This window comes from Marmota flaviventris, chromosome 1, assembly GCF_047511675.1.
Source record: "Marmota flaviventris isolate mMarFla1 chromosome 1, mMarFla1.hap1, whole genome shotgun sequence".
NCBI classification, from domain to species: domain Eukaryota; kingdom Metazoa; phylum Chordata; class Mammalia; order Rodentia; family Sciuridae; genus Marmota; species Marmota flaviventris.
In genome coordinates this window covers 36529581-36554590 of record NC_092498.1, presented here as the reverse complement: position 1 = coordinate 36554590, position 25010 = coordinate 36529581, and the positions used below count along the sequence as shown (strand labels likewise).

At 31.9% G+C, this 25010-nt stretch overlaps 1 protein-coding gene across 5 annotated transcripts in view; it reads right to left on the bottom strand.

Moving 5' to 3' along the window:
- The window catches only part of Glcci1 (glucocorticoid induced 1), an 89876-nt gene that overhangs the window by 44912 nt on the left and 19954 nt on the right, over positions 1–25010 (bottom strand). For all 5 annotated transcript variants that reach the window (XM_071612588.1, XM_071612591.1, XM_071612598.1 and 2 more), the window contains exons 2-3: positions 14128–14279; positions 1383–1469 (exon numbers count right to left, since the gene is read on the bottom strand). In XM_071612588.1, coding sequence (XP_071468689.1) covers positions 1383–1469; positions 14128–14279 — 239 coding nt within the window. The remainder of the gene's footprint in view (positions 1–1382; positions 1470–14127; positions 14280–25010) is intronic.

Here is a 25010-nt window from a genome sequence, read left to right as displayed (position 1 = left end):
GGCTCAGTGGTTAAGTTCCCCTGGGTTCAATCCCTGGTACAAAAAAAAAAAAAAAAAAATCATGCTGCTAGACATTATATAGATGCCACAGTATATGAGGGATATGGATAATGATAACCTACGGTATATGAAAATGATAAAAAATCTGGAAACTATGAATATGAAAAAAATTCAATAGTAATGTCAATGTTTACCCTAAAGGAAAAAAAAATGAATTATTGCTAGCCTTTCAAATAGTTAAAATGGATTTCCTATGAATCCAAAAGGGTAGAGTATAATATCTCATGCAACATATAAAAGAACACATTTAACAAGATAAGTTAAAACAATTGAACTGGTTCTCTTAAAGTAATGAGTTCCCCTTGCTGAGAATGATCATTAAGAAATATTAGATAACCATCTTTTAAAAGGGTGTTTACAGAGGAGATGAACAGATGACATTTCCACACCAAGTTTCTGTAATTTAATAAAAACAAACAGATAAGAATGTAGATAGATAAGATTAAAGATACATAGTTATATCTGTGGTTGTTTATAATAAGGGAATGAATAATAAGAAATAATTCTAAAAGATATGAATATACCACAGTGAATCTCACCATCATATACATTCACAAAAAATTAATTAAAAAAAATAACTGGGTAAATGGAATAAAGAGCAACAGAGGGAAAAGAGGAGGGGAGGGAAGAGAAACGGGGAAAGAGAGGTACTGGGGTCTGAATTAGAACAAGATATATTCCATGCTTGTATAATTATGTCAAAATGGATTCTACTGTCATGTATAACTAAAATGATCCAATGAAGGGCTCAGTGGTAGAGTGCTTGCCTAGCATGCATGAGACACCAGTTTCGATCCTCAGCACCACATAAAAATGAATAAATAAAATAAAGGTGTTGTGTCCATCTACAATTTAAAAAAATGTTTTTTTAAATCCAATTAAAAAAAAGATATGGTTTCTACTGTACTATTAGGTCCCAAAGGGAAACAGTATGCTAGATGTCATTAAAAAAAAAATGTATCAGAAACAATAAACACTATCCATCACTGTACAAACCTATGATCTCTATCTCTGGTTGCCATAATTTAAAAACAAGCAGGTAAAGGAGGAACAAAAAATACCTAAATGAACAAAACATAATATTATTATATAAAATCAGACTTCATTCTAGAACAGCTATACCAACTGGATACAGAACAAATATTTATAAAGGACATAAAGGATACTAAAGGAAACTCTTGTCCAACAAAACACAAATTCAACCCTTAAATTCTGAATGAGGTAATGTTAGGATAAATAAAAGAAGTACCATTATATTCAAAAACAGTGAAATAATCTGCTAGGACAAAATAGGTTATAAACAAAAAACAGAAATAACTTACCTCTTTTAGTTGATCAGCACTCCCCCATGATGCAGAACGCTGATGTGATCTCTTTTCTGCTCCTTCTTCTGCCCAACAGCTAGGTGTCTTTAAAAACAAACAAACAAAATATAAAAAAATAAAAGAATTTGGTCTTTATTCCTTAACCTCAAGCAACTACAATATAATTCAAATTTTTAGTATGTACTGGTTAGGAAGCTATACTAAAATCCTCTACACAGCAAAATCCTGGGGAAAAAATGTTTAAAACATTGTCACATTCTGAATTAGTCATAACTGATTCAGGAAGTCTAAGTTATCTTGTTTAAAAAATATGATATCCTCACATCAATACCATTAATAAATTAAAGTTACCAAATCAAAGAAAACTGAAGATTTCCATATTGGTGTTTTTAAAGAGAAGAGACAAACTAAATACAAAATGGTATTTCTACTAAATATAATGGACAAAAACATGAATGTAACTCCTTCAGAAGCAATGATAGCATAGATGACTTAGATAACAAATATTCTAGCCAGATAGAGGGCTGACTGTTCTATTCTTCCTGTACCTGACAAAGAGAGTATTAGCATTACTATCTTTTTGGAAAACTAACAGGCATCTTTACATTAAAAAGTTACTATAGAATAAACAGAGAAAGAATAAATATAAACCAAATAAGCTGATTATAAATGGAATACAATTTTTTTAAAAAGGTAAGCTCTATGATAAAATAGAATTACTTAATTATAACATCATTTTCAATTACTTAATCCTTAATAGGTACTCCACTCATATATAACACTAAATCCCAAATAATGCCATAAAGTGGTAAGATAATTTATTAATTATATTAAAAATAAAAAAATTAAAATACCTTCCTTAACATATGAGAAGACTTGGTGTAATATAAGTTAGGAAAATTTATGAAAAATAAAATTTACATAAAATACATAAAATAAAATTTATATAAAATAACCTCTATTTGAAAGACAGACAATGGTAATAATTATCACAGTAAGTATATATTTCTTTAAAAAAAATTATTATATATGGGAAATATTACTGCTGACACTGCACTTGAGGATCTACATAATATGTAAGCTCTTAATAAAAAGCCATCAGTTTTACATACAACTTGTGGGCAACTTATAAAATAATTACCATCTCTTAAAAGCAATGACACTCCAAAATGAAACCAGTAATAACTGAATGCTAGCTAAACAAATACAAAAATTACCAAATTTCAGAGCCCTTGCATGCTCTGAAGTTACCTATAACATTTCTATACTACTATCTCCCAGTCTAAACTTAATGTTTGAATTATATTATCAATTTTTAATACTAGAAATAATGACTTTTTCTATCTACTTAATGCAATATTATTAAGGTTAAACTTGCTAACAGTAAAATATTATAGATTACAATAAAAAGGTGACTGAAATTTATCAGTGTCTGTTACCATTATAGATGTTTAACATGGATTATTTAGTGTAATTCTCATTGCAATAGGCATTGGAGTTATCCCTCAAATGCTTTGAGAATACCAACACAGAGAAAAGATCATTTATACTATTTCCCAAGAAGATAGCTCCCATATCAATCATTCATTTACAGAAGTTACTAACACCTTAAGAGGTCAACTCCATTTTCAGAAAATATCCTAAACTATAACCTAATTCTAAACTGTGATCTTAATTCTGTGATCTTAATTCTTAATCTTAATTCTTAAAGTACATCATCTCTAACATATGTAAGTCTTCCTCAGTAAGTGCTGTTTAATACTATATCACAGGATTTTCAACATTAATGGGTTATGAGATATAACTAGTTGAGAACTAATGTACCAGACAAGAAAGGCCAAAAATCTAAGAAAGAAGGTTATCCCAAATAAATATGACCTATTTCACAATTTTACCTAATGATAACTGAGGGGCAAAGGTATGGGAAAGTGATGAAAGAGAACAGATTAGTCTTGTTACCAGTAAAATGTTTTAGGTAAAGGAAAGGAACTGAGTATTATGGGTTACAGGAGAAGAGGAAAAGTCCTTCACTACATAACATTTATTTTGAACCAAGGGAACACATTAACTATTAGAGGTCAGTAAGTAGAATTTTTGAGTTTCTGGCAATTTTAAACTATTTAAAACCACTGAATAAAATATTAACAGTTTTGTCATGGATTAATGTTTTTTCTTCAATATAGCTGAATATATTCCTTTAGCAACCAGAAACAATATTACTTTGGTAAGGATGGCTCAACTCTAGAATTATAAAATCCTCTCTATTGTTGTCAGATAATGAATAAAAGAAACAGTAAAGGTGATTTTATTTATTTATTTTTAGTTATAGAAGGACACAATACCTTTATTTTATTTATTATTTTTATGTGGTGCTAAGGATCAAACCTGGTGCCTCACATGTGCTAGGCAAGCACTCCGCCACTGAGTTATAACGCCAGCCCAAAGTGATCTTGCATAGTAATAAATTTCTATGCATTTATTCAACTGTCAGAAGCCAGCTCCATAAAATAACAATTTAGGTCCCTGAAATGCCATCTAACAGGCTCATACAGGTCACATTTTCAGACTTGCTTCCATTTCATGAAGAAGTCTCCCACCCCAAAATGTTTCAGCAATTGCTGCTACTTAAACAAATTGCAACAGTAAGCTCTTCAGAAAGGGCACAGGAAACCCAAACAGCTGTATCAAGAGTGACTTTCAGTCATGAAATGAGTTTCTGATCAGACTGGTAAAACCGAAAGTTCTCTTTTTCATCTATTATTATTTGAGGAACATCATCTATTCCTTTGATAAAGTCTTCCCCAACCAAGCTTCTTTCAGAAATGAAGGAAAAGGCTAGATATTTTAATACAATTTCAATAGCAAACAATTCATATAGTTTAGTTCAGAGTTACTTTACTTTATTGAGTGTTGGCTAAAGCCAAATGCTAAATACTTACTACAGATCTGGTTTCTTTGTTTGTTTTGCAGTACTGGGGATCAAACCTAGGGCCTCATGCATTCTAGACAGGCACTCAACTACTGAGGTATATCCCTAAGCCACTGAGATCAGTTTCTTAAAAACAGAATCTTAGCAAATAACACTGACAGAGAGGTAGGATCATAAAACTCTCTACACTATAATCTTAATGAGATTAAGAAAAATTAACCAAAATGTCATTTTATGTACTTTTTGGCATGCCAACATTTCATAGTTGAGACTTGAAAATTTTATTTTAAACAATAAAATATCAAAGAAAAACATTACCAAGAGAAAGGGAAGTTTAACTATGTAAGAATTACATTTAAGATCTAAACATCCTATTTCTCACCCTTTGAAGAATACAAGTTTATTTATTTATTTATATTTTTTTTAAATACGGGTTTCACCATGTTGCACAGGATGGCCTCAAATTCCTGAGTTCAAGCAATTCTCCTACCTTCTCTTGGCTCAAATGACACAAGTTTTGAAATTTCTTTCTGATACAACTAAAATATACCAAGACCATGGAAGAAATTGAAAAGATTTTCTCAAAAAGCTAAAATCAAAAAACATACTAAGCTATTAAGTTCATAGATAAAATTCTTTCAGATCCAAATGATAGATAATTCAGATGATATTTACACCATACTAGAGTACAGAGGAAGGAAATCTTGCAAACCCTTTTTATGAAGCAAGTATAACACTAACCTAAGGATTACATCATGAAAAGGAAAAAAATTCAGGTCTCATTTAAACAAATATAATAAATATTAACAAACACTTTGTTTGCCACTATATATATTTCAAGCATCTATAAACAAATAGCATTTTCCAGAAATATAACCATGGAACAAACATTAGAGAATCTATTGAAGAAATTTGCCATATTATATGTTGAGTCAAAACAACATATTTAATGATAAAATGGAATTTCCTACCTAAATGATCACTCCTGATTAAAACAAGAAAGACCAGTAGTAAAATAAGCATATGTGCTGGATGTATGTAAAATATACATGCTTCATAGCAAAACTGAGTGTATAATGTCCAGTGGAATACAGCAGAGAGCTCAGAAATAAATCTTTATATATATGGTCAATTAATTTTCAACAGGGGTGTCGGAAGCATTCAATAAGGAAAAGGACAGCCTTTTCAACAAATGGTGCTGAAAAAGCTAGATTACCTATAATCAACAGAATGAAACCGAATCCTTACCTTATTACAATTCACAAACATTACCTCAAATGGATCAAAGACCTAAACTTAAAAGCAGAAACCACAAAACTCTTAGAAGAAACACTGGGATAGCTCCATGATGCTGGATTTGGAAATTATTTCTTGAATATGCTACCAAAAGAACAAGCAACAAAAGGGGAAAAAATCAAGATTCTACAAAAATTAAAAAATCATAACATTATAAAAAGAATTAAAAGGTTACAGAATGGGAAAAAATGTGCAAATCACATTATTTTATATGGGATTAATATCAGAATTAATATAAAGAGTTCCTAAAAAATCTGTAATAAAAACCAACTAGTTTGAAAATGGGCAAAGGACTTAAACAGACATTTCACCAACAAAATATACATATGGCTAAAATGCATATGAACACCACCACTCAACATTTAGGAAATGCAAACAAAATCACAATAAGGTACTTACTTTATACCCATTAGGATGGCTATATATAAAACAAAAATAAACAAAAACAGAAAATAACAACTGCTAGCAAGGTTGTAGGAAAAAAGGGAACCCTGTGCATTGCTAATAGGAATGCAGAATGGTACAGCTATTGGAATAAAATAGTATAGTGGTTCCTCAGAAATGTAAACATAATTACCATATGATCTAGCACTTCTGTTTCTGAGTAGATACCCAAGAGAAATAAAAGCAAGGACTTGAGAAAATGGACCAAACATCAGAGAATCTATTGATTCCATAAACAAATGTTGGTAGCAGAATTATTTACAATAATACTGCCCAAATGTCCATTAACAAATGAATGAACAAAATGTAATGTGTACATATAATAGAATATTACTGAGCCTTAAAAAAGGGAATTTTGACACATGCTAAGATAAAGCTTGAAAACATTATACTAAGTGAGATAGGCCAAGTCAAAAAGAACAAATACTGTATGATTCTTCTAATATGAGGCTCCAGAGCAGTTAAATTCATAGAGACAGAAAGTAGAATGGTAGTTACCTGACTCCAGGGGAAAAGTGGATGGGGAGATAGTGTTTAACGAATACCAAGTTTCAATTAAGGAAGATGGAAAAGTGTTAAGAGTTGGATGGTGGTAACAGTCATACAACAATGTGAATGTACTTAAAGCCAGAGAATAAATTGTTAAAAAAATGGTTAAGATGGTAAATTTTATGTTATGAGTATTTTACCACAATTTTAAAATAGAAAAAAAAAGAATACTGAGGTAGGGATTTACATGTCATGATAAGGAGGGATGCCAGTGATCCATCAAATGGAAAATGCAAGCTAGAGATAGAATATAAAGTATGATTCCATCTCTGTGTATATGCTTAAATAATTTATTTCTATAGGTGTAGAAACTTTCTTAAAACCTATACACCACCCCCCTAAAAACAAACAAACAAACAAAAACCTCTTAAGATCATTTAAGGCAAGATCCAGGGAGTCAATAGCTATTATTCATCTCCTTCCTTTAAAATTTTATAGATTATTTTACCACCAAAAGATATTATTTTCAAAACAAAATTAGATAAAACCCCAAAATACATAATCTAAAATAGTTTTGATTCTTTTAATTTACCTGAATTAAGAACATCCTGAGGCAGCTGGGAACAGTGTTGTACACCTATAATCCCAGCTACTCAACAGGCTGAGGCACGATGATTTCAAAACAAAGAACTTGTCTCAAAAGAAAAAATAGAGAGAACTGAGGATATAGCCTAGTGGTAGAATGCCCCTGGGTTCAACCCCCAGTACTGATAACAATAATAATAAAAACCTTCTGAGACAATTATGGAAGGTCTATAAAAAATGTCACCAAGCATTCCTGAAAGAAATAAAAGCACAGGGATTTCACAAGATATTATGATAGAATGCTGACCTGGGCTGGGGATGTCTGAAATGGAAATTCTGTGTTTAGACAAGTAGCTTTTTTGTTGTTCAAATTATATGTAAAAAGCATTGAATCCATCATTTTATTAGGATATAAATCTAAAGCATTTTAGCTCTTTGCTTAAAAAGAAGGTGATAATGCTTTCTCGTAAGAATGAATATACTCACTTGCATATATGTGTGTGTGTGTGTGTGTGTGTATATATATATATACACCATATTAATTGAAATTAGCTATAGAAGAGTTAATATCCTAAAGTTTTCTAGTTTAATGGACATTTCACAGAAGGAACTTGCTGAGACTTAGGTAGTAGTAGTTTGTTCCATGGATAGCTTTAGATGAACTACTCACACAGAAAAAAAATGCTTCCAACTGTATGAGAAAGAGATTAAGATCTGTAAAAGTCAAGTATGGAATAGGATGATAAATTATTAAGACTTTGTTTTTAAAAAGTTGAAATAAAATTAAGAGACTGACAAAACTGTGGCGGGGGAGGGGCTCATTTCTAGTACTTAAGTTTTTTCTTTCATTCTATTTTGATACTGATTTTATGTCCATATTCAATCTTTTAACATTTTAGTTAAGAAAAATATCACTATGTTCCAAAAGGGCTAAAAAAAGTTATAGTCTGCATGTTAGTCAGCATAGACTAGATTATATAACCACTTAATTTTTAACTCTGAATGTCTTCAAACTACAAAGGTTAAATTTCTGCTTTTATTATATGTATGGATAAGAAAGCTATGATTTTCATGGTCACGTAGTGAACCAGATGTATCTAATAGAGAAGGAGTGAACACTATTATTATCCCTTGTCAGAGGGAATGCAGCAGATTTTTAAGCTTATTCCTAAAGTCTCATGGCCAAACTCAGTTTCAAGGGCACAGAGAAGACAGAATGCCAACAGTTGTCAAGAGCCTGTACCTGGGAAATCAGAAGAAACATCTCTGCTTATTGCTGTATAGATTCTTCTCATTTTACACTTCATAAAAATATTAGTTTCATATTTAGAAACACTCAAACACAGAATCTAAAAATCTGTGAATAGATTATACTTCACAATATGGGAAAAAGGTTGAGGTACTACTAATGTCTGACTCTAGTAACCTTAATCACAATTAAAAGAGTTGGTGGATAAACTTTTTTTTGACTACAGAGGACTGAACTCAGGGGTGCTTAACCACTGATCCACATCCCCAAGCCCTATTTTATATTTTATTTAGAGACAGGATCTCGCTGAGTTGCTAAGTGCCTCGCTAAGCTTCTGAGACTGGCTTTGAACTTGAGATCCTCCTGCCTCAGCCTCCTGAGCTGCTGTAAACTTTTGTTTTAAAAAGGTTGTATCTGTAAGGCTAAAGTAATAAAGTAACATCAAATTCTACAAATGGTTTTTATTTTTTTTCCTCTACTAAGATAGATTATTCTAACAAACTGGCAAGAACCTATTTCTTCAGTGGTCTTAAAAACTGTGTGAAGTTGTATCTTTTTATCCTCAAAATGAATGTGTGACAATGTCATGTATTATTAATTTGACTTTACAGAAAAGGAAACTAAAGCCTGGTGAGACAGCAATTAATTCAGTGGGCCATATATTAAAAAAAAACACAAAATAAAACATTTTCTTAAGAAAAACTTCCAACAGAACAGTTAAAAAACTAATGGTATGGCTCAGTGGTAGAGCACTTGCCTAGCATGCCAAGATCCTAGGTTTGATCCCCAGAAGAGCAAAAGTAAAAACAAAAACTACTCAGTGAATATCTGTAAATCCAACATTTAATTATCTTTATAATAATTTTTCTATATTTGCTTCATTACATATTTATCAATCTATACATTAATCTATCTTATTTTTTATTCATTTCAAATTAAGTTGCAAGAAATAGGCCTAAACATCTTAAGAGTTCAGTTTTTTAAAAACTTATATTCTATATTTTTAAAGTTAAGAGTTATGTGGTAAAATGCACAAGTGTATTAGGATAAACTGTGATGAATGTATTCATACTTATAACCCCCAAACTCTATCCAGATATACAATATTTCACTCATAGAAACAGAGCAGAATTGTGGTAACCAGAAGATGGGGAAGGGATAAAGGAGATGTTAGTCAAAGGACACAAAATTTCAGTAAAGACAAGAACAGCAGCTTCAAGAGATCTATTATATATCATCGTGACTGCAGTTAATAATGGCATGTTGAATACAGTTTAGTACTGCATAACATTTTGATAAAGCACCTATACAACAGGGATACCATATTATTATAATGGAACTGAAAAAATTCCTATCATCTTATCAGAGCCCCCTTAACATCATAGCACATTATTCAACTACTTGTGATGCTGCTGATAAAAACAAACCTATTTCATTAAAAAACCTATTGCCATTTGTATAAAATTATAGTACATATTGATATATATATATACATTACATACTATTTTATCATGATAATAAATGATGCTACTTATTTATGTATTTCCTATGCTGTATTTTTCATTGTAGAGTATACTCTTCCACTTGAAAAACAATATGCTGTCCTATGTCAGAAGCAGCCTCACACAGTATTTAAGTGTATCTTCATCAAGAGGCCACACTGAGGGCTGGAGTTGTAGCTAAGTGGCAGAGCGCTTGCCTAGCATGTGTGAGGCACTGGGTTTGATGCTCAGCATCACATAAATAAATAAAATAAAGGTATTGTGTTCATCTACTATATATATATATATATATATATATATATATATATATATATATATATATATATATATATGGTAAAAAAGAGGCCACAGTAGGTGATTGACCTATGCCAACTAGGTGTATGAAAGGAACTCTGCTATGGATGTGTAATTATGAAATCAACTAAGGATGCATCTCTCTGAATGTATTCCCAACTAAGTGATATATGACTGTATTTGAAAATTGCTAGGAGAGTAGATTTGAAGTATTCTCATTAAAAAATAGGTGAGATGAGGCACATGTTAAATAGCTTTAATTTAATCATATATATATAAACATACACATATGTTTTATAATACATATATATATGTTTTATACAATAAACATGTTTTACTTAAAAGAGGATGAAGAATTTTACGTCTAGCCCTAAACAATTATAGTAGTTAAAACATAACTATAAAAGAAAGAAGATGCTGGAGACACCCCTCATCCAAGGGCAGGCAGCCCAGGTGTTGAATATCTGTAGTAAATTGGGCAAACTACCACCTTTCCACCAAATAACAGAAAATTACTTATTCACTCCCTAAAAGTTCAGAAATTAATCCAGGAGGAATAAATGTGGCCATAAAAAGCAGCTCATATGTTCACCTTCTGAATCTTCAATTAAACTAATAGATGCTTGGGGGAAAGATACTGCTTGTGAGGCAAGTGCTAGTTTAAATGCTGCTTATCTATTAGTGGTTTTCTATGAGAGGCAGTGCGGAACTAGAGAAAAGGTAAACACTTTGAAATCAACATAATCTGGGTTCAGAGCTCTTCAAACTTAACTAGCTACTTAAATTACCTAACTTTTCTAAGCCTCAGGTTCCACATCTGAAAAATGAGGCTTATTTTTCCCTTTTTTTCAATAACAAGTTTCTCAAATAGATGACCTAATACAGAACCAGGCAAGACAAGTCCTCATCCTGAACCTCAAGATTTAGGGGGAATTACTCTGGCCCTCTTCCAGTCATATTCCTCCCCAAGAGGTGAAGAGAAGTTGGGGTCAAAGGACATGCACACCATAAATTAATGCCCTGCTACAGATCATGTATGCTCTGGGTCTATCTAGAACCAGGAATTCCATGTCCATACAATGGAAGTTTGACTTCTAGGATCTGCAAGGATCTATCCCCTAGGTCTCACTTCCTAAAATGGTATGGAAGGACCTTGACTGTGAGCACTTGGAGGTAGGAAGGTTCCAGAACTGTGTGTAAAGCCACCTCAAAGTAAGAATAGAGTATGACATAGGAACAGAATGGTGTTTAGGCTCAGAGGTTAGATGGATTTGGCCCATGTAGACACATTCTGGCATATAACTGAAGAGTCCAAGAATTCTTAGTTCAAACCTGACCTTTTATTATTATTTATTTATTTGCAGTGTTGGGGACTCAACCTAGGAGTGTGTTATCACTGAGTTACACACTTTCTATTGTGAGACAAGGTCTTGCTAAATTGTGGAGGCTGGCCTTGCACTTAAAATCTTCCTACTCAGCATCCCAAGTCTCTGGGTTTATAGGCATGTACCATGGTGCTCAACTTAAACCTTAAAGGTCCCTATGAAGATTTATTTGTCAAAAATGGGAAGATGAAACATATTTAACAGTTTATTTAACTTATACACATGTGCTATGGGGGTCTTTATATTTGGTACAGACTTCACAAATGTTATAAGTAGGCTGGTCTATAATAACTCAACACGTATTTACAGTATTTTCCATGTTTACTTTAAAATATTATATTTAATAATGCAACATCTCAAGGTAGATTTAATTATTGCCACTGCACAAAGAGATATGCAGAAGAAATCTATCCAGATCTCTTTTCTTCTATTGTATCTGTCTTCTTATCTACCAAGTACTCTGAGCATACTACTCTACCATATCATTAATATTGAATTTTGCAAGATAATGTACTCCTAATCCCTTAGTTCTATTCTCTATGACCTCTCTTTAGCATCTGATACTGTCAACAGTGTTTCCTTTCTTAACTAAAACAGTTTTCTCTTTTGGCTTCTAAGACTACACTAACTAGTTTTTCTACCAGCCTTTTGCTCTTAGATTTTTTTTCTTTTTCATTTCTTAAGAGTAAATAAGATAATGTTTCTGAGTTATTGTTTCAGCCAAAGCTATGTTCAATGAAATATTTTCTTTTTTATTACTTTTAATTGGTGCATTACAATTATATATAATAGCAGGATTCATAGTTACATATTTACACATTAACAGAACAATATAATTTGGTCATCAATTCCCCAGTATCTCCCCATCTCATTCCCCCTCCTCTAATTGTTGTTGTTATTATTATTATGTCATCTAATAAAAATAGCTACCATTTTTAGTAGGGTCAGTTATTGCATGTTAGAAATGAGTTAAAACTTTCTAGCTTTATGATCCCAAATAAGTCATTTAACTTCCCTGAGTTTCTGCTTTCCCAGCTGAATAATGTTGTAATATTCTTTATAAGAATTAAATGAAACATGGACTATAAAACAAACTATGGAACATAGTTAATAAATGTTAATTCTCTCCTCTGTCTTAGTGCTTCTAAGTGAATAAATTAGTTCTTTCCTCTATGTGCCTTTCCAAAAACAAAGTTCTTGGCCACTGGACTTTCTTTATCCTCTATGTCTGCACTTATTGCATCTGTAACTCCAACTCCTCTGGAGGGATGGTTCTCAATCATTTGGGTCTAGATCTCTCACTAAATGTTTAGACACATATTAAGTTTTAATAATTATTTCTACTTAAGAATCCTACTGCTTTCCACATAAAATTTGTTCTTTTCTTTACTAAAAGAAGAGAGGAAAGCAAAAGGCTAGTAATATAAAACATTACAAAGGTAGAACTGATGGGATGGATGATTAAGCAGCAGCTAATTTCAGTTTCAAGCTTGCCTTAAAAAATGACAAATATTAAGAAGCAAGGTTTTCAAAATTCTCCATTTTTCCCCATTCTTCAGACATGAAACTCTAATCCTTCTATTTTTTAATCTATAAAGCCCAAAATGTACTCGTTCTTTTAAATGCCCTCATGTTTACATGCCTCATTCATCTAATAATGTAATATCTTCTATTATCAACTTTTATAAATTTATATTTTATCTTCCTAATTATACTGCAGGTCAAGTCTATTGACCACTTTTTTTGTAATCTTCTTCATAATGTCTATAAATGCTGATGAAGATATGGTCAACAACTCAGATAATCATAAATAAAGATATTTTCAGATTTTTTTTTCTGTCATGTGAGGAATTGTTTCAAATTGAAAGCTTAGAAAGTCTTCCACATGAAAAATGTGAACAACAGGGAAAGGAAACAACCTTCAATTTAAATCATTTAGCCATGTGTTAATTATCTATAAATTATTTTCAAGAACTATATAAAAATTTCTTCAAAAACTACTTATATTTTAGCACATGCCTGTAATCCCAGCAGCTTGGGAGGCTGAGCCAGGAGGATCATGAGTTCAAAGGCAGTCTCAGCAAAAGCAAGATGCTAAGCAACTCAGTGAGACCTTGTCTCTAGATAAAATACAAAATAGGACTGTGGATGTGGCTCAGTGGTTGAGGGCCCCTGAGTTCAATGTCCAGTACAAACAAAACAAAACAAACAAAAAAAGCTTATATTTTCAACATAGGTTGTGGTTGTGGCTCAATGATAGAGCACTTGCCTAGCATGCATGAGGCACTGGGTTCGATCCCCAGAACCATATTTAACAAACAAACAAACAAAAAACAAAAAACAACTACAACATAAGTCTCTAAAATGATAGACTAATGTTATTTATTAAATATTAAATGCGCTTAAAACTTCTAAAATCCACATGACAAAAAATTACTATACAGTTCATTTATAGTAATGGATTTTTTTATTAGACATATTTCAAATTCAGGAAAATTTAATTACATTCCATTTTCTTTAGTATGATCAAAACAGATAAACTGTAGGGTAATAAAGCTGAGTACTTTACCTGAGTAGCTTTATCTTTCATACACGAAGGGTAGTGAACATGAGGATCCCGTGGCCACTGTCCTGTGAGGTAAGGTCCTGTTATCGTATCCAAAGAAGAGGTTCGCCTTATTGTACTAGAGGTTCGAACTTGTTGAGATTTTGGTCTGTCCACTATAAAAAGTGAAAAAAAAATAGATTTTAGAGTACATTTTTTAATTATTTAAACTTTAGTTTGTAAATGTCATTAAATCAATTTGCCCTATAATGTATACATTTACCCAAATAACCCTATTGTCTGATCTAATAAAATTCACAGATCTTCTCCCAAGAAAAACACATTTCATTTAACAAATCTTGCATGTACTTTTAGGATTTCTGGCCCATCCTCAGAAGCCCATCCATTTTAGAGATGTAATAAAATCTACTTGTCATCTCTACTGCCTTTACTTTTAGACTCTGTCATATCAACTGCCAGTTTTCTAACTGCTGTTTCTGCATCTAGTTCAACCAAATATTTTTTTAAAATTTGTTCTTTCTAGCTATACATGATGGTAGAGTGTATTTTGACATTTTATACATACATAAAGTTCAACTTGTTCCAATTACGATCCCGTTATTGTGGTTGTATGTGATGCAGAGTTACATTGGTCATGTATTCACATATAGGATAGGAAAGATATGTCCAATCATTCCACCATCTTTTCTATTCCCATCCCCACTCCCTTCCCTTCGTTTCCATTTGTCTAGTCTAATGAACTTCTAATCTTCCCCTCCCTTGTTGTGGGTTAGCATCCACATATCTGAAAGAACATTCTGCCTTTGATTTCTTTGGGACTGGCTTATTTAACTCAGCATGAGAGGCTCCAGTTCCATCCATTTACCAGCAAATGCCATAATTTCATTCTTCTTTATGGCTGAATAATACACCACTGTGTATATATATCACATTTTCTTTATCCGTTCATCTGTTGTAGGGTATCTACGTTAGTTCCATAGCTTGGCTATTGCGAACTGAGTTGCTATAGACATTGAAGTGGCTGCGTCACTATAAATCTTAAAAAGCCCCATGGTTTTTGCCTTTAAGAACCATATTCTTCAATATGATAAAAAGCTTAATATTTTGCTACTCCTCCATAAGCCCATGCTTAGTGTCACATGAAAGACTTCTATTTTTCCAAAAATAAAATGCAGTTTCTGCCTCTGGATCTTCTATTTCATGAACCTAGAGCTCTCTCCCCTTCCTTGTTCACTAGATAAACTGTTATTAATCTTCAAGATCTGCTCAAATGTTACATTGCTTCTCCTTCCTTCTCCGTTCAAGATATACTCACTTCCCTCTGTTTTCATGGCACCCTAAGCTTTTCTCTCTCCCCCACCAGAGCATAGTTTCAGACACTGCAGACCAAAAAGGAGTTGATGTTTAATATTTACTTAACAAATTGATTCACAGCTACCTCAAAATAACATGTATAAAGAACTATGTATCTTAATTCTTATAGATACAGAGTTTGAAGCACAAAGAAGTTGAATTATCCCATGAACTGGGGCTGTTAAAAGGGGATAGAGTTAAAAAAGAACCAAGATCTCTGGGAATTTTATACAATTGAATCAATCTACCCTAATAATCTATTTCTTTTCTTCCTCATGAGTACTATAATCATCTCTGTTGAAAATTTAAATCATCACACAGAACACTAAACCCATAAAGAAATGACTGAGGATTTTCCATATGTTCATCCCAAATAATTTACTATAATAAAGTCCAATGGATTATAAATTTCCAAGGCTCCAATTCTAGTTCTATCTCACATATAACAAAGTGCTTTGTATATTAGAGAGGGTCAGAAAACATTTCAAATTCAATGCTTTACTCAAACTATCTTCCTGAAACCAAAACACACACAGTCCATCAGAATAAAAAATAAAATACAGCAGGGCTGAAGTTGTAGCTCAGTGGTAGAGTGCTTGCCTCAAACATGTGAAGCACCGGATTCAATTCTCAGCACTGTATATAAATAAGTAAACAAAATAAAGGTCCATTGACATCTAAAAATATAAAAATAAAAAAAAAGTCTACTCTAATGTTATCATATTATCTAGATAATATCTTAGAAATGCAGTTCTGATTTCTTCTTTGACCCAAGAGTTGTTAGAGAAAAATCTGAAAATTATCAAATTTCCAGGCCAGGATTATAGCTCAGTGGTAGAGCGCTTGCCTAGTACATGTGAGACACTGGGTTCGATCCTCAGCATCACATAAAAATAAATAAACAAAACAAAGGTATTGTATCATTTCCTCCTTATCTTTATTAGTTAGCTCATTTTCATAAATGTTTCATGAGTAATGGAAAAGATGTATTTTGTTCACAGAATATGGAGTTATTTGTCTTATATATCAATTAAATTAAATAAAAGTTCAGAATATAGAATGAAGCTTGATCTGTCACCTAGAAAAATACTCTAAAATCTGTAAACTTCTACTGAGTTCTAAAAGTTCTTTATTTCTTGAATATTTTTTGACATATTTTAGATCTTAATAATTTGGTACTTATAAATTCTTGACATCATCATTATGGCTTACATGTATAATAATTATAATATGACCCATTTATTAATTTTTACTTTTAAATTTTGTCAAACTAAATATTGACTCCCTTCTGTTTTCTTTGCTCTAATTTGCTCTGAATATTCCCCATCTTTTCATTTTCAAGTTCTTTGCATCATAACTTTTATGTGTATCTCTTACATACAGTAGGTATACTTTAGTGAGTATACTTTTGTTGTAAAAGGTAAGTTTATCCTATTTACATTTATTGTTGTAACATGCTTCATTTAACTTGTTATATAATTTCCCCCCTATTTTGTACTGCTTCCTTGCTACTTGTTTTCTGTTTTATTGTTGTTTCTTCTCCCTTCTCCTTACACCATTCTCATTGGTAACTTGGAAGATATGGAACTTATCTTTAGTTCTACTAGGAGGTATTTCTATTCTTTTAAATGTTTCCTGGTTGTAAAAGCAGTATCTACTAATTTGAGGAACACTGAAAATAATCTGATTTATGATGACTTATTTAAAATTAAAGTTACTTTGTATTCCTTCCACCCAAAAGACACAAAAGGCAAAATCAAATTGTCCCTTGAAAGACAACATTTATAGCAATTGCCAATTTTTAAAAAAGACCGATCTAAATGTCAGCTATGAACAAAAAAGGAAAAACCATTACATGTGAAAACTTGTGCATATACTTTAAATTGCTCAAAACTATTTGAAAAATTGCAGTTTATTTGTCATTAAAACTCAATTTGGCAAGTAAAAACAGGGATAATTTTTATTTTATGATGAATTAAATATCTGAACAATCAATCTATAAATGAGCCCATTGGCCTGTATAATACAATATTCTTATCTGTATTTCACTACTTTTTCTTTGATTATATTTTAAATCTTTAGATGTCTGTGTATCATTTTTTAAAAAGCATATGTTCTCCCTTTGGTGTCTATCAGTAGGTAGGTACTTTGTTAGAACTATGGTCTTTTAAAGTTTTTTTGATTAAGTATCCCTACTGGTAACTATGTAGACAGGCAGTAATAAGTGTAGCTATTTATTTACAACTGGATATGTATGTTATTACTAATACATTATGCATATTCCAAAATAAAGTATAAATGTATATGTATGATTTTTAAAAAAAAATAGAGAAATTCTATTTGCTTCATGTGTCTCAATGGGTATCCTTCTCACCTCAATATGACAACTATTAGGCTAAGGCACCTGAAATTGAGAACCAAATTCAATCGGGAGATTGGCCATCTGGCTTTTTCTAATTCTGTAACTATAATCTCAGTTCTTAATTGCATAAGAATATGTAAACAAGTTCCATACATCATTACTAATAGGAAGAAAATATTAAAAAGAAAGAATAAGGATAGCACAGTATTCACATCTTGTTAAAAACTTCACTCTACCAGTCATCATTTTAAAAACTTAAAAATACATAAGGCAGACACACAGTAACAAACCAACTATCCTTCAATTTTGGACTACTATATGATTGCGGTCCCATAGGATTAAAATGAAGCTGAAAAATTCCTGTGAACTAGAGACTTTGTTGCCATCATAATATATAGGAGTGCAATGCTTTGCTCATGTTTGTAGATATGGTTAATATAAATAAACCTAGTGCACAACTAGTCAGATAAAACTATAGCACATACAATTGTGAACAGTACATGTACTTGATAATAATAATAAACTACTGGTACTTGTTTACATATTTACTATTCTATTGTTACTATTTTAGAGTGTATGTCTTTACTTGTTTTTTTAAAAACGTGAAGTATAAAAAATATGTCATTTCATCAGCAGGCTTATACATTTCATGTTTACTTTTTCCCTTAATGGCATCAAGAGGACATGTCAAATGACCAACCTATAACATCTAGATTTGTCTAAGTACACTCTATTATGTTCACACAAGAATGAAATTGCCTAATCACTTAACAATGCATTTCTTAGACTATGTCCCTATTATTAAGCAATGCATGACTGTACGTGAAAGGCTATATACTGCAAACTTTAAAAGAAAGATTCTCACCATTCCTTATGCCAGGAAAACTTCAAAGATGTGGAGCAGTTAGGAATTTTCTTGTAAATTATTTGAAGAGTAGAAATTCTGAATTAATTTAAAAACTGACAATCAGCGCACTCTTCCAAGATATAATTTGCCGTAATAGCCCCGTTTATCAAATACCACTAGTACCTTAAATTTATCCAAAGATCTATCAGAAACTCAATTCTGTTTCAACAAACTGACATATTCATATTATCCAAACTACCAGTGAGTTAGTTTTTGACTGCCTTAACATCTAAGAATATATACCCATAAATCTTTATTTATTTTACTTCTAGTATTATTTATTAGCAATTCAGATTTTACCATTTCAGTACACTAATGAAATTCAATACTGGTTTTGCATTATTTATACATACAACACAATAAATTATTTATTTCATTATGACAGATATGATTACAATATTTACCTAACTTCTGAGTTGCATGGAAATACTATTTCTCTACTAATTAATACAAAATTACCCTAACTCAAGTAGCTCAAACAAGACATCATATCAACCAGAAATCCACATTAGTAATGTGAATCTTTGGATTACTTTACAATAACTTGAATAACTTAATAAATTTGCTAAAATGCATTATCAGTCATACACACTAAAGAATGAAAGAAAATCAATTAAACAAATACATATCATCATTGCTTATGGTAAACCATGCATCAGGAAAATAGTACTTTTATAGATGGTGAAATCAGGTAGTCAATATTACTAAACAAAACTTGCTCAGTGTCTACTTATATGGAAATACTATTCCACATATGAAGGGGTATTGCAAAATAAGTTTCTGACTCTTCCTGTCCTCAAAGAGTTTACATTCTGGTTGGGAGAGATATGATATATATATTTTAACTCTATATAAAATAGTGTATGTGAGGCATATATACACCAATGAGGAACAGAAGGCAAGCAAGGCAAAAACAAAACAAAACAAAACAAAAACCTAGGCAGCAGATAGCAAGAATGATGCTCTATAAGAAGGAAAACTCTCAAGGAATAGTAAAGAGTCTAGGCATGCCACATAGCACTCTGGTTGCTAATCTCTATCCCATAAATATTTGAGGATAAAACACAGATTATTATATAAAATAAGTAAATATGACAGTTTAAAAAATATACCTTTTTCGAAACAGTCAAAACCCCTTTTCCAAGTCCCAGTACTACCATGATTGTTAGTACCAGAAAATGACTATTAACAGTAGGTCTATAAAAATGGCTCCTCTATTACATTCATCTACTAGTTGTGCTTTGCCTCCCCTTCCTTCAGAAAGCAAAATCGGATAGTAGACTTGGGACTTCTCTGAGGTACATACTAAAGACTATTCAAAATAATTCTTGGTCTCTAGAAGCCAGTTGGAAAAGTGGCTGTTATAGTACTAACAGTAAAACAGGATAAAAACAGGAATTCTTACAGAATGACTCTGAATCTGAATAGCAAGCCATTCACTGTGCAGACAAACAAATCAAAAAACCTTAAAATCTAACTGCCTGAGTAAATGTAGCTAATTAATTTGTTTCCAAAACAATTCAGTAGCAATTACTAAAGACTGATTAGTGAGCTTGAAAAATGTTATTTTTTTTCTTTCTTTTTTTTTAATACTGGGGTTGAACCCAGGAGTGTTTTACACTGAGCTACATCCCCAGTGATTTTTTATTTTTTTGAGACAGGATCTTACTAAGTTGCCCAAGCTGGCCTTGAACTTGTGATTCTCCTACCTCAACCTCCCAAGTCACTGGGATTATAAGCATGCACCACTGCACTCAGCTAAAAATTTGATATTTTAAGAAGCTAATATCCAGCAGAAAGTTAACAAAATTAAGTGGAATCTCCAAGACCCTCAAAAAAGATGTTAGAAATTTTAAGATCTTGAGCTACAGGTTAATAAGTACAAACCACCATACCCTCCAAATTACAATTACTTAACTGGTAAAGAGGATGCAATGTTGTTGAGTGCCACAATGTAGCTGTATATAATGTAAGCCATACAATAAGCAAAGCACTCACATTCTTTCCTTGAACTTTAATAAACTCCAACCTTGTTATCCCATGTTCCATCTGTATAAGCAATTAAAAAAAAATGTCATTTCTCTGTAGTTAGCTCTTAGTCAATTCACGATTACCTATCCAAAGCTTTCTACTTACACTGATTATACATGTAAAACATACATAAAATTAAAATTTAAATAATTTATTTAAACCTTTGAGGAGATATCCAACTACTCTACAAGGACTATAACTCCACAAAAATTAGCTGTCCCAACATCATCAATGGGAATTGCTTTGTACTTTATTCAAAAACTATCATGGAGGGGCTGGGGTTGTGGCTCAATGGTAGAGCACTCGTCTAGAATGTGTAAGGCCCTGGGTTTGATCCTCAGAACCACAAAGATATAAATAAAATAAATGTATTGTGTCCAACTACAACTAAAAAAATATATTTTGAAAAAAAAAAAAAACTACCATGGATCACAATTGTAAAGAATCCTAATTGTGGAACACTGTATAGTTCAGCAAGTTACTTCAGATAACTAGGTATTAGTATCATTTTTTCTAGTTTTTACTACACAGAATTTATATTAATAACTGGCTTTTATGTAAAATATTGTACTAATAATACTACTGAACAGTACAATATATAAAAAGACATTTTGTCTTGAAGTAAGACTCTTAAAGTATGTGAAAACATTTTATTCCATGATAGTCAACAGAGCATAAATAATCAAGTCCATAAGCTAATTTTGAATCACAAGTTCAAAATGAAAACAAGTCAATAGGTCCTATAGTAGACACATGCACACACATATATCATATGTATGTGCAATTTACCTAGTACTGAAAAGAAAAATGTTAAAGAATGTCTTCAGAAATAAGTAATCCTTTTAAAGCCCCACAATGTCAACATATGGGCATGTCTGAGAAGTAACAGAAACAGTTAATATTTCACCCAGAAATTAGATCCTAAAAAAAAAGGTAATAGGCCCTCCTCACACAATTCATAGTGAAATAATTATGCAACGGGTCTCAAGAATGGGATACTGTGATGTGGTTTTCTATAAAAGGACTACCAGACATCTTATTAAAAAATTCAAGTTACTGGGGGCTCCATTCCAGAGATTCTGATTAAATAGTAATAGGGAAGAAGTAAGAATTCACAATTTTTAAAAGCAAATCAGGCAGATTTGATGCCTCATCAGGTTTGAGAACTACTGAGAGCTGAAAGTCATGTTTCTCAAAGTATGAGACATTTTTTTTTAAATGTTGATTTCTAGGCTTAATTTCTCATCAATGAAATAAGACGCTGGTGGTGAAACCAAGAAATGTGAATTTTTAATAAGCATCTCAGGTGATTCAAATGCTACTAAAAAAGCTTAAGAACCAAAGTCTGGAGTTTTGAGACTAGATCTTTAGAATCTAAATGCTCAACACAAAAAATCCTTTTTTGACAATAAATTTAAGAGGCCTTAAAATTTTGACTACAACACTCAAGAAAATATCTTGTTGGAAAAAAAAAAAAAAGTCAACCAATTCTTTGACATCTTTGATATTTGCAAGTAGCAGCTAAACATCTAGATCTACTAAATTTAAACATCTATTAAACTTAACTAAGTGCTGGCCATGGTAATAAGAACTTTCAAACCTAAGTACAGAGCACTCTAAGGCAGCATATGCTTATGAACACTAGAAAGATGAAAAAAAGCTTTTTTTGAAAAAGACCCACTCACTCATATAGGGCATTTTGCATACAAATAAAACTTAAGTACAATTTTCCTGCCACTGGTTCACTGAGATTAAGCATAAATTTCTAAAACTCTATTTTGTTAATAAGGTTGCTTTAGTACTTCTATAAGGAAAGTTACTATCTTGAAAGATATAGTTGTGAATTATCACTACCAACAGTATGAGTAATTTCCTCCTTGCCTCACAGTTACAAAGAATGTTTTCAAAACAAATTTCAAAAAGAAAATTAAGAACTGGATAACAGAGAATAAAATGTGGGAAAAAAGACTGCTTTATCTCTCCACCTAATCTATCGTACAATAATATTGACCCTCTAATAGAATAACTACTAGATTTTGTTTTCCAAAGTCAGCATACTCTGGGCACTTCACCATTAGTCTATTGGTTTTTCCCCTAGGTATATAAAATGATGAAATCAGCCACATATGTGTACCATCTATTTTGTTACTATAGTAGAATACCTGAGACTGGGTGATTTATAAAGAAAAGTGGTTTATTTAGGCTCATAATTGTAAAGGTTGAGAAGTTCACAAGAACAATGTACTTGAACACTAGAATGATAACAAAATCTGCTCAATGTCTGGTGAGGTTTTCAAGGCAGAGGGCAAGTGGGCATGCACAAAAGAGGCAAAAGGGTAACACTAACCCTGCTTTAGAACAACCCACTCTGATAATTTTGTTTTGTTTTGTTTTGAAAATCGTATGTTTTATGGTCTGATTTTCCCCCCTTTTCTGCTTCTTTGGTTTTTTTTTATTTTATTTTTCTTTAATTTTTATTGTTGGTTGTTCAAAACATTATATAGTTCTTGACAAATCATATTTCACACTTTGATTCAAGTGGGTTATGAACTCCCATTTTTACCCCGTATACAGATTGCAGCATCACATCGGTTACACATCCACTGTTTTACATATTGCTATACTAGTGTCTGGTGTATTCTGCTGCCTTTCCTATCCTCTACTATCCTCCACCCCCTCCCCTCCCATCTTCTCTCCCTACTCCATCTACTGTAATTCATTTCTCCCCCTTTTTTTTCCCCTTTCCCCTCACTTCCTCTTGTATGTAATTTTGTATAACCATGAGGGTATCCTTCCATTTCCACTCTGATAATTAATTCAGTTGCTTCTGAGCAAGAACTCATTCAGTCTCTCACTCATGTGAGACAGCATTAATTTAGTCTTGAGGGCCACAGCCCTTATGATGCAAACATTTCTCACTAGGTCCCATCTTCCAACACTGCCACACTGATGAATTAAGCCATAAGTTTTGGGGTAACAAACCATATTAATCACTAAAATAAAATCACCAAAATGAAATGATATTAGATAAGAGATAGGAAGGATGCTAAATCTCAATAGGCTATCTAAAATAAAATCAAAGGGCAAAAATTAAGTTCTTTCAGTGTAAGTGGATTCTGAAATACTAAATACTAATATCAACTAAACCTGGAATCCTACCACAGAAGTAATCTAGAAAACATGCAGAAATGACCATGTGGTTGCCTTGCAGAAATCTGCAAAGGACACAATCAAGAAGCTGACAAGAGAAACAAACATGCTTCTGACCAAATGAGGCCTAGCACAACACTGTAACCTCAAGTCCACCAAGGAAAAAATGTACTCAGGCAGTCAGTTAGACATGACTGTCTAGGCAGCAGCTCACCCAAAAACTTATGTCAAATGACACAAATTGAGAAGGCATTTGTAGGGAGACCTTCAATCTGTTTTCAAAGAAAACCCAAGAGAATCTTTTTATACTAAGGTTATAAAGAAAACATCACTAAGATGGCCTGGTAATAAGTTTTGGAACAATAAACAACAAATTGAAACAAAGCTCTGATATTTGGAATACATCACTGAAACTTCATATAATCTTACATAACAGGAGACACTGAAGAGTTTTTTCTAAGTTCATTTTTTTTCTGGTGGTACAATGACAGTCCTTTAAGGAACCTTGGGAAATAAGTAATTAGTAGAAGAAATCACTAGAATAGAACTCATCATTTTAATGAATTCTATTATTAGAAATTTTAACTGTCAAAAATCTATTATAATTAATGAGCTCAAATATTAAATAATCCCAAAGTATCAACAATTTGTAATAATGATCAAAATAAGTGATTGAAGTGGAAAGTCATGTTGCAAACCAAAGGAATGAAAATATATCTTAATCAGAGGACTGAACATCTCAGAAATTTTTCTTTTCAAATGCTTAATTTCCACTTTAAGCACCGGGATAAAATTTTTGCTCAAATGAGACAAATTATTAGATCCTAATTTAAAAAATAATAAGATGCAGATACAACAAAGGTTACAGAATGAGTTATATGTATCACATAGTATAATAACCAATATTATTGGCCAAACTCTTTGATGTTTAAAGTAGGGAATAACTTTCCCTCAAGAACATGATGTCAAAAAGTATTCCCCTCAAAGTCTATTATTTAATGAGGATAAAAGAAGAAAGTAATAAATAGAAAAATAATTAACTATTTTAGTAGAGGATATTACTAAAATATCTCCCTCCCCCTT